A 12219-nucleotide genomic window follows, 5' to 3' on the forward strand; every position below is an offset into this window, starting at 1 on the left:
GTGATTCCATGCAGCAGTATATTGCGAGCTTCGAAAAGGTCATTGAACAACTTTCAGAAATTGGCCTTGAATTGCAAGAAGAATTGTTTGTGATAATAATTTTAGCAAGTTTGCCAAAAAGTTATGAAAACTTTGTTGTTGCGTTAGAAACAAGAGATCAGCTCCCAAAGCTTAGTGCTTTAAAAACAAAATTATTTGAAGAAAGTGAGCGGAGAAAACATAATGAAACAGTCGAAGCAGATGGTATTGTACAAGCATTAGTTGCTACATCAAGCCATAAATATTCCAACAACGAGCACACCAAAAGATATAGCGGAGGTAAAGGAGATAAAAATTTTAGAAAAAAGAGTAACTTTAAATGTTACAAATGTGGGAAGAAAGGCCATTTCGCTGCAGAATGCAGATCAAGAGAAACTTCTGTTAAGAGAACTGAAAAAGTTTCTGGAGAATATTCAAAAACATTTTTTTCTGTTTTTGGAGTTAGTCAAAACACGGTACTAGATAAAAAAGCTTGGTGCTTGGATAGTGGCGCAACTTCTCATTTGTGCGCGCATCGTGAAATGTTTGAAGATTTTGAGCAGTGCAGTGAAAAAATAATGCTTGCAGGTAATAAATTTCTCAAAGCTATAGGACGTGGTAACGTGAGAATAAAAAGTCACATGGGTGAACTTATATTAAAAAATGTGTTGTATATTCCGGTATTGCAATGTAATTTTGTTTCTGTAAGCAAGGCAGCAAACAATGGTTACAAAGTGACATTCGATAAAAATAACGCGTATATTTATGATCAAAACGGTGAAACTGTGTTAAAAGCAAAGCAAATAAAACAATTATTTTTTTGTGAAATATTAAACAAAACAATCGATTTAAAAATGCAATTGTTTTTTAATAATAATGCAAATTATAATTTAGTTCTGTGGCATAGACGGTGCGGACACTTAAATATTAATAGTTTAATCGAATTAAAAAATAAACAACTAGTGCTGGGTTTAAAATTTGATTCAGATCAAAAACATATAAACTGCACAGTGTGTCTTAAATGCAAATGCAACATTAAACCGTTTCAATTGTCTCAAAGTAAAACGAAAAATATTTTAGACTTAGTCCATAGTGATGTTTGTGGACCAATAAATGTTAATTCAATCGGAGGATCCAGATACTTTGTTACTTTCGTAGACGACAACTCGCGGTATATTTTTGTTTATTTTATAAGGCAAAAATCAGAAGTTTTAAATGTTTTCAAATCATTTAAAAGCATGATTGAATGCCAAACAGGTAAAAAAATTAAAATGTTACGTAGTGATAATGGCACTGAATACGTAAATACAGAATTTAATAATTATTTAAATGAAAAGGGTATTCTTAGACAATTGACTGTGCCTCATACTCCACAACAGAATGGCGTTGCTGAAAGAGTCAACAGAACTTTAGTAGAGATGGCACGAAGTATGATCTTAAACGCAGGTGTCGAAAAAAACTTCTGGGGTGAAGCAATTAACACTGCAGCATATATAAGAAACCGATCACCAACAAGAACAATAAAGAACTTGACTCCATATGAGGTTTGGTGGGAAAAGAAACCTGTGGTAAGTCATTTGCGAGTATTTGGTTGCTTGGCGATAGCTCTTGATAAAACTGAGAAAAAGAAATTTCGACCAAAGGGCAAAGAAATGATTAGGGTTGGCTATGCAGAAAAATCGAAGCATATCGGCTATATGACAAAATAAATAAAAGGCTTGTTGTAAGTCGCGATGTGTATTTCGTTGAAAATTTAAACGATAATAGCAATATTAATCTCCTACCTTTATTAAGTGCAAATAATCTTAACCGCTATATTCCAGATAATGAATTTGAAATTCCAACTGAAAATCTCAAAAACAGTGAGGAGAACGGAACTGCCAACAAAGAAAGTAGTCAAATGAATACACCACAGGAAGATGATATACCTGATTTTCCAGAATCCGAAGACTATACTGGTACAAGAGCTGGTTATAATTTAAGACCAAGGCCACAATGTGATATTGTAAACTTAGTAGCTCCAGTCAAGACGTCAACTGATATAGTAGTCCCAGAAACAGTCTTCGAAGCTCTACAGAGTGAACAGTCCGCTTACTGGAGACGCGCTATGCAGGAGTATGATATATTGGTAAAAAATCATACATGGGACGCGGTGAAGCTACCAACAGGGCAAAAAGCTATCGGCTGTAAATGGGTTTTTGCAGTGAAATTCGATGCAACTGGAAACATCGAGAGGTACAAAGCACGATTGGTCGCTAAGGGCTGTAGTCAAAAATACGGTGTTAATTATACTGAAATATTTTCACCGGTAGTGAGATACGAAACCATAAGAATGATTTTAGCTATAGCAGTAGAATATGAACTTCATGTCCATCACCTTGATGTTTCATCAGCATATTTGAATGGTAATCTCGAAGAAACAATTTTTATCGAGCAACCGAAATTATTCGAGAAAGACGATAATAAAGTGCTTCAGCTCAAAAAATCAGGCCGAATGTGGCATTCCAGATTGAATGAGGAATTGGAGAAAATAGGATTTGTCTCATGCCGAAGCGAACCATGTGTATACACAAAAAATAACAATAAATGTTTGAATATCATCGCAGTGTATGTGGATGATTTGTTACTTGTGTGTACAGACCTAGGTGAGTTGGGCGCAATAATAAAGAAAATCTCTAATGTTTTTCAGATAGTAAATAAGGGTCCTATAAATCATTTTCTGGGTATGGAAGTGGAGCGTGAAAATCCAACTGGTGCTTTGACTATTAGTCAAAAACAACTTGTATTGCAGCTCTTAAAAAAAAATCGTATGAGTGTGTGTCGCCCAGTCTCTACCCCTCTTGAGACAAACTTTCAGGTTCATTGTTAATTACCACAATGTTAATAACATTACACATATATAGATATTTTGTCAAGCTTTAATAAGCTTTTATTTAGTCTTACATAATTTAATTTAATAAATAACGACAGTTGTGATTATACACTCGAAAAGAAAACAACGCGTTTTATTGAAAAGGTGTGTTCTACATTTGATAAATTCCAACAATAGGGCATGGAAACTATGGGTTCCGACCGAGTTACGAAAAGAACACGATGTTATTCGTATGTTTGGATCACTTTACGAAATTTACTTTCTTAAAGCCAATGAAAGCAGCCACGGCCGCTAAGGTTACTCAATACCTTGAAAATGACATTTTTCATGTGTTCGGGGTACCTGTGTACATTCATAGTGATAATGGTAAACAATTCACAGCAGAAAAATTTAAGAACCTGCTTTTGAAGTACGGAATCACACATGTCAAAATGGGATTTTATGCTCCGCAGGCAAATGCAGCTAAAAGGGTAAACCGTAGTGTGCTCCAAATTTTACGATCTTTCATAACACAAGATCAGAAAACCTGGGATCGCCATGTCAGTGAGGCGGCATGGGCACTCAGGAGTGTAACACATAGCGCGATTAGGATTTCTTTTGTTATGTTTTTTTTAGTGTTGATGCATTTATACATACATATTGCACCTTTCTTTTTCTTTACAAAATTAAAGTTTATATATATATATAATATTTAGTCCAACATTATTATTAATTTTTTTTGTCTAATATAATTTGTCTATCTTCAATTTCAAATTATTTTTTTTTTTTATTTTTTTTTAGTATTTAATTTTTTTGTGTATTTTTTTTAATGCTAATAATTCCATTCCTATGATGTTATTTAACAAATTAGGCGTAAAAATTATGTAAATTTAATTTAATATAGTTGTAATTCACATTATTTTTCTATTGTTTATTTTGGTTAGAACCTAAATATAGAGATATAATACAAATTGGTTTTGTTTTTTTTTTTGGTAATTTTACTTAGGCATGTTATATAAAACAAATGTAGAAAAAGAAAAATTTCAAAACATGATGGCTTAAGATCAGAAAATATAGATGACAGGTGAATGTGAAAAAGGGGACAATGTTAGATAAGGTAAAAATGAGTTAGACAGGACAGGGACGACCATAAGATTAGGGAGCTGTAAGGAATAGTAGGACCTTTTACTTCAGCTCAAAGGTAACTACGGTAGAGTAGTGAGGGTGGGTAGGTCCAAACCGACAAACAAGGACAGGGACAATACGGAATAACACTGGTAGACAGCGTATTACAATGAAATAGTTTTTTTTATATTTTTTTGTTCTTTTTACTTTCCTTATTTTTTTGTTTGATCTACTTTGATCACATTTATCGCAATTTTTTTTAACAATACTCTCTGGCACGATTTTTTTTATTTTTTGTTACGGTTCGAATGTGTTATAGCGGAGTAAATAATCCAACCCTTTTTCTGACGAGCTAGCTGGCCTCGCCACCGTGCCAAACCTTAACTCCGCTCACAAGAAAAATATCCGAAGATGTTGAACGTAACAAGACGTACATGTTGAATTAAAAAAGACCGAATAAAAACAATTAAATTGAACAATGTGGAAGTGGCGTGTCTCGTTGATATAGGGGCAGATGTGTCGATTGTAAAAAACAGCATTTGTAAAAAATTAGTGAATGTGGACACGCAAAAGTGTCACTCCGTTTTACGTGGCCTGGGTAAAACAAATACCACGCCATTGGGTATTGTTACGGGCTTTGTTAAGATGGATGATGTTGAAGTTCAACGAAGTTTTGTCGTGTTGCCAGATGATAAAATAGTGTACGACACTTTGCTTGGTTTTGATTTTACCTCCAAGTTTTGTGTTATATTGAACGAGAAAGGGTTTACGTTTTCACAGTTATCGGTACAGCAAGAGTATGCTGAAATAAATCAGATAAGTATGATAAACTTTAAAGAAACTGGTATACATGTCTCTCAGCAGTTTAAGCTATTAATACAGTCATTAATAAAGGAGTATCGACCAATACAATCAAAAGTTGAATGGCCTGTATTACTTAAAATTGTCGTTATCCACCAATTGAATGTGAAGCAGTGAAAAAAAAGTAAACGACTAGTTGAACAAAGGCATCGTGCGAAAGTCGACTCTCGACTATGGCAGTAGAGTAGTCGTAGTAAAAAAGAAAGACGGTATATATCGAATTTGCGTTGATTTTCGACAGCATGGTTCTTGATAAACTGCAATCCGCCAAAGGTTTAGTTGTAATGGCTTTGAAAAATAGTTTCCTTCACGTACCAGTAGAAGCAAGCCGCAAGTATACGGTGTTTATTACCAAGGAAGGTTTAGTTGAGTTTAACAGAGCACCATTTGGGTTCTGCACCTCTCCGGCTGTGTTTATAAGATTCGTTAATTATATATTGCATAATTTAATTTCCAAAGATACAATGCAGCTATATATAGATGATATTATAAATTATGCACAGACTGCTGAGGAATGTAAAAGTTAAAGACAGTTCTGGAAGAAACGGCAAAATATCAGTTGTTAATCAAATGGAAGAAGTGCCATTTTCTAAAAGAGAGAATCAAATTTTTGGGTCATACGGTTGAAGCCGATAAAGTTTGGCCAGGTAAAAAGAAAACACTTGCCGTTAAACAATTTCCAATTCCAAAAAACGTAAAACCAGTTCAATTATTTCTTGGTCTAACAGGGTATTGTAGAAAATTCATAAAAGGCTACGAACACATTGCTCGCCCATTGACCGATTTGTTAAAAAAAGTCGTGATGTTCAAATTTGAAGCAACCGAAGTGAATGCGGTAAATCAGTTGAAAAATCCCTTGACCAGTGAACCTGTTTTAAGAATTTACTGTAGAAATGCATCAATTGAATTACACACAGATGCATCAATTGAATTTCACACAGATGCATCAAAAGATGGTTTCGGGGCAGCGTTATTCCAAAGATTTGAAGGACAACTACATTCTGTGGTGTTTTGGAGTAAAAGACCTACGTCAAGTGATTTTAAACTTCACAGTTACATTGTAGTATACATACATTTACATATATAAAGCAACTTCAATAAATATACTTTGTTGCTAAATAGTCTAAAAAGACTATATAATTTACTTAGTATTGCACACCTACATGAATTATGCCTGGCCAGCACATTCCTGTTGCTTAAGCTCACATGAAGCAGCAATGCCTTCATGTTATTTAAAACCACGCTGTGTGCGATAAGATTTTATGTATGCATGCTTTACCATTCCCTTAGATACATATTAAGTGTTAACGTAAGCTATTTTTGTATGTTAAGTTTAGCTCTAAGCTTATGAAGCAGAGCATAAGTACACATTCTAATTCAGACATGCATACCAAACGGATGCAATGATTAATAAATATTTTTACATACAAATTATTCTTTTATTTAAAAGCTTCACACCCCAACATACTGGAGGTGAAGGCTGCCTACCTGGCAATAGAAAAGTTTCGACACTACCTTCTAGATGTCTATTATGAATATCAGTAAGCCAAAAGATAAAAAAGATTTACAAAAACTGTTGAGTATGGTGAATTATTTGCAAGAATATATACCAAATTTATCCGAAACTTCACAGCCATTAAGAGAATTGCTTAAACAAGGTGTATTTTTCGAGTGGCAGTCAATCCATGAAAATTGTTTAAAATGAACAAAAGAAATGATAGCTAATGCTCCAACTTTAAGTATGTTCGATGATAATTTACCAGTCACAATTGAAACTGATGCATCAAAATTTCGTAGAAAAATTACAAGTAGCGAATCAACAAAAGAAGCAGAACGTTAAAGCAGAAAAGACAAAAGGCAGATAAGCAGTGAGTAAATACGACATCGAGACGCCAGCATAAGTCTGATTTTACCACTAAATGAAATACAGTAGGAACTGGGATGCAAAACAAATAAGTCAATTAATTTATATTTATACTCATTTTTTTGCTTCTTTGTATTCAGTACGTAATTTTTTTTTATTATTTACCATTTTGTATCGCCAAAATAGTGTTTAAAGATCGAAAAATAATGAATCCAATAAACCAAGAAAACATGCAATCCGCCCCCGCAGCCGCGCCAAACATTGCGCCGCGCCAGAACCGTCGCCGCCGGCCACTCAAAATAAAACCAATTAAGTTACCCACGAATCGCCGCCAGGCAGAAACCCATTGGCACAAGCTTCAAATAACGTAATACCACCACAACAACAGCAAGCATAGCCAAAGGCCCAAGGTCTAGCTGAATCGTTAGGCAAAATCACCTCTAAGCCTAAAATAGTACCGCGTGCTTTAAGCACCGTGGCATCAGCCGAACGAAACGACGTATTGGTTACAGACGCCATCCTAGTTGATGGTGTGTCATCGGGAGTTCCTTGTGAGAGAGATCGACATTTTCAACTCGACTACTCACAATTCATGCAAATAGTATCCAGTACATATAGGGTGATGACGCGCCAAGATCGCGCATTACAGAAACATCTTTCGTACTCCCAGTTCCAATATTACTGTGTGATTTTACTTTGGAAGCGCCTAAAATTTGTTTTGTCAGCGCGTGGTAATGAAGTGAACTTCTACCACTCACTCAAAAGGCAGCTCCCCCCATGGTAATCCCGGACGAAATAGGATATTATCTTGATGGTATCGGTAACATCTCCGACTATAACGAGCGAAAATACTGGATCTCGGTCCAGGACTCATTACGAGCCGACGCAGTCAATGGCATCCCCGGCCACTTTGGGCGAGTAGACGACGTCTCACATATTAGTTACGAGACACTCCCATCCCCATTGTTTCTGTGTACAGATTATTCATGGATTTAGCCATATCAGCAGGACAATCAATGCATCGAATCCTCAAGAAGAGGAAGAGCTTGCTCCTCAATATATACCCAACCGAAATCTGCTAGGTTGGGCTCCAGCTGAACCGCTAACGGATGAGCAAGTAAGAGCTTATATCAGCGCTGGATTATCAGCTAGCGTCGAAAATAACGACGGTGTTATACATGTAGACTTTGACGTCCCTGGAATCGTCAATTTTGAAGGGCTTTCAGTAATTTACCCTCTACTGCTCGCAGTATCAGAACTGCCGCTAAGTCGTCCCAGTCCTCATATAACGCTCACGCGGAAGCGACAACTACACAAGGCTCATTAGCGATAGTAGATTTTAACCCACGCATTCAAGACGCCTCCCGAAATGTCGGTCGAGCTTTAAAGCCAATATATGAGAGAGAAGCCACTGGGCTTAGCATATAAACAGGCATCTGTCCTTATCTTCTCTGCAATCTCACTCTTTAGATACAGAGCTAAACGACGTGTTCCATTCTTCAACGACTCTCTGTGTTACACAGGTCAGCAAGGTGGTGCTCCTGCCGGTTGGAATAACAACGCAGACGTAGTATTTGAAAGTGTATCTGCATGGAACCATGACGAGTTTAGAACAACATTAATATTAGGTAAATTATTATTTATTTTTTTTATCTTTATTTTTATATATCATATAGTATAAGTTAACAACGTAAACATTGAAGCACTGCGGATGGTGGACTTGAATTTTGCAACAAAGAAGTAAATAATTTTTTATTAAAAAACAACATCAAGCACGAAGTTACAACACCAAGAGCACCCGAACAGAATGGATTCATTGAGCGACAAAACAGAACAATAATTGAAAGTGCGAAATCTATGCTTCACAATAGAAAGTTACCATTAAATTTATGGGCTGATGCTACACACATTGCAGTTTATCTAAAAAATAGAACACCTTCAGATGTGATTGGAGGATGCACTCCATTCGAATTGTGGTTTAAAAGGAAACCCTCAGTGGCACACCTCCGTGTTTTTGGTAGTGATGTGTATGTTCATATTCCAAAAGAGCAGCGTACAAAATGGGAAAAGAACTCGTTTAAAGGCATTAAGGTCGGCTACAACGAAGGTAGTAAAGCTTACAGGGTGTACGAGCCTACAAATAGAAGGGTGATTATTCGTCGTGATGTCATATTTAATGAAACGCCTGCTACAGTCAACGAGGTGTATGAAAAATGCGATATAAATAATCGCGTTGATGACGGTGATAATACAAAGACACAAGAGGTGCAACAAAATGTGAAATCACCAGAAGTCATAAAATCTCCAATATTAACAAGAAGTCCATATCAAACAAGAAGTGCAATAAAGGCACAAAATCCATCTCAGTCAATACCAGTAGCTGAATTATGTGTTGCATATGTTGAACCATTAACTCTTGAGGAGGCATTGTCTAGCAAAGACTACGATAAATGGACCGACGCAATTAGCAAAGAAATTCAATCATTGGAAACCAATAAGACCTGGATTTTAGTGCCTCGCACAAATTACATGCATGTAATTTCAAACCGTTGGATTTTTAAAAAGAAGTTTAAAACTAATGGTGACATTGAAAAATACAAAGCTCGTTTAGTGGTGAGAGGATGCTCACAGAAATATGGCGTCGATTACGATGAAGTTTTTGCACCGGTTGTTAGATATGAATCGGTAAGGACGGTTCTTGCAAATGCTGCGGCTCGTGATATGAACAGCATACAGTTTGACGTGAAAACTGCATTTCTACATGGTAATTTAGATGAAGTTATATACATGGAGCAGCCAAATGGTTTTGCTAAAGACGATCGAGTTTGTTTACTGAAAAAGAGCTTGTATGGCTTAAAACAAGCTTCAAGGCAATGGAACAAACGAATTGTACATTTTCTCACCAATTTTGGTTTTAAGCAATCGTGGGCAGATCCATGCGTATTTACATATGAAGTGAATAACGATGTCTTATATTTATTAGTTTACGTTGATGATGGGCTTATATGTGGTCATAATACTGAAATCATTAAAAGCTTACTGCATAATTTACATATCGAATTTGAAATAACATATCACGAAGCAGAGTTTTTCGTTGGATTACAAATTAAAATTGATAAAGAAAAACGCACATTAAAATTATTTCAAAAGGTGTACTCAGAAAAAGTTTTAGAACGTTTTAATCATTTGAATTGCCATCCTGTGTCAACTCCAGCTGAAGTCGGAATGAATTTTGTAAAAGACGACAAAACTAACAACAAATCAAACATACCGTATCGTGAAGCTGTTGGATCACTTATGTACTTAATGATTTGTACCAGACCAGACATTGCTTATATTGTTGGAGTTTTAAGCAGATATCTTGAAAAACCCTCAGAAACACATTGGCAAGGAGTGAAGAGGATTCTGAAATATTTGAAAGGTACAGTTGATTATGGCATTCATTTTAAAATGCATTCAGAGCACATACAGTTATCAATGTACTCTGATGCTGATTGGGGCGGCGACAAGGATACTAGGCGCAGTATTTCTGGTTGGGCTGCATTCTTAATGGTGGAGCAATTGCTTGGAGCTCACGCAAACAAACAATTACTGCTACATCAACTACGGAAGCAGAATTTGTGGCACTTTGTGCAGCTACTAAGGCAGCGAATTGGCTTAGGCAGCTTTTGTGTGATTGTGGGTATGAACAGCGTTCACCAACAATTGTTTTTTCAGACAATCAACATTCAATATTTCTACACTTGCGACATGCAGGATCAAGGTAAAGTTGATGTGCAGTACAAGGAGACGAATGAACAGTTAGCAGATGTATTTACAAAACCTTTAAGTAAAGAAAAAATTTTGTATCTTATCAATAATTTTGTTAATATCTAAGTAAAAATTTAATTTCTAAAAGCGAGAGGGAGTGTTGAAAATATTCGCTTTTAACATTGTGGCAACACTTATTGTTGTTTTGCCTTTCTCTTGCGTTTTTAAACCTCGTGGAGTAAACACGTTTTTCTTTTTTCTAAAATCTGAATTGGAGTAATAAAATACTAATATTAAATGAATGCACGTCTTTTTTATTTCATAAATCTAAGTTACAATAATCAAATTTCAACAAATGGGTTTAATCAGTAACTTTTCAATTTTTTCAATTTTTATTTTTAATTTTAATTTTAAGTTTTCAGTAGATTATTTGGTTTTTTCAGCATTTTTTAATTTTTGGTCAGTTTTGGGTTTTATACTGGTTATGGTCTGGATAAACTTTATAATTATGAGTTAGCTGTGGGTTTTTTCCAGTAATTTCCAATATTGTTCAATTAAGTTTTCTTATTGTTTGAGAGTTAAGTGAATTGCATAACTCCAATTTTGTTCAATTCGATTTATTTATTGTTTGAGATTTAAGTAAATTATATAATTCTGATAAAAAGTTGATTTCCAAACATATGTATAAATTGTAGGGTTATTATATTTATAATAATTTTTTTACTGTTTAAAAGTTGGGTGAATTTTATAGTTCTGGTAAAGTTTGATTCCCATACTTCTGTGTAGGTTGTATTAGTTATTATATTTGTAATAATAGTTTTTTAAAATGTCTTATATTGTATGATTTATATATATATAATTGTTTAATATTTATTTTTATTTTATATATAATTGTTTGTTTTTTATTGGTGACTGTATTAACATATGAGGTTAGTGGTAAATAGGTAAATATGTTTTATATGATGTGTATATATATAGGTTATATGTACGGATACTGGACAATGCATAATAAATACAGACTATATTTTTCAATCCACTCTGATGAGCCTGGCTAGTTACCAGGCGAAACGCGTTAGTGGAAACTATTAGAAAACTGTTTTCTGTTGGTTTTTTAACCAATACAAAAAATTGCTTTAAGCTATTTTTACTGACATATTGACGGCTACAAGTTTATATATTGTGTACTAATAATTGTTATATTTATTTTTTATTACATAATTTATATTTTAGTTTTATTATTATTATAACATATTTTTTTATATGTTATTTTTTAGGTTTTTAGATTTTGCAGTTTTTTAGTTTTTTAGTTTTTTATATATATATGTATTTTTATTTAACACGTACGGTTTTTTTGTGTATATATTTATTTTGTGTTGGGGTAAATTATCCATCAAAAATTTTTGTAGGGTTAAGTATTTATATTTATGTTTCAGTGACCATCATCACTGTGTCCGTTTGTTGCTATTTAGCGACATTCTGGAGGCTTGGTTGGATAACCTACTTGTTGGGTTATGTAAGCAAGGTAAAGACAAATTTCCAATCGTATAAAGATGATTGGAGGTTTGAGCATTGATAATAATACAAATTGAGTAAAATGCTAATGATGAAAGTTTTAGTATTGGGCCTTTAAAGCGATGAAAAAATCGAATAATTCTTCAGCCTTAAACCAAAGTATGATCATGGTAGAGACACCTTAAAAATAAACGATGTATTTCATTTCTATGCAAAAATAAGGATGTTGAATTTGAAG

At 34.5% G+C, this 12219-nt stretch overlaps 1 protein-coding gene across 1 annotated transcript; it reads left to right on the forward strand.

The window, feature by feature from the left end:
• The first annotated feature begins 2492 nt into the window (after positions 1 to 2492).
• LOC119666972 (uncharacterized mitochondrial protein AtMg00810-like) lies at positions 2493 to 3020 on the forward strand. The gene has a single exon (XM_038076253.1). The coding sequence runs from the start codon at positions 2513 to 2515 to the stop codon at positions 2885 to 2887; it is 375 nt and encodes a 124-aa protein (XP_037932181.1). The 5' UTR covers positions 2493 to 2512; the 3' UTR covers positions 2888 to 3020.
• Positions 3021 to 12219: the final 9199 nt, after the last annotated feature.

Source organism: Teleopsis dalmanni, chromosome 1 (genome assembly GCF_002237135.1).
Source record: "Teleopsis dalmanni isolate 2A chromosome 1, ASM223713v2, whole genome shotgun sequence".
Taxonomy (NCBI): Eukaryota; Metazoa; Arthropoda; class Insecta; order Diptera; family Diopsidae; genus Teleopsis; species Teleopsis dalmanni.

Excerpts from the sequence above, each read along its gene's own strand:
- LOC119666972 (XM_038076253.1), top strand. The coding sequence starts at position 2,513 with ATGTGGCATTCCAGATTGAATGAGGAATTGGAGAAAATAGGATTTGTC.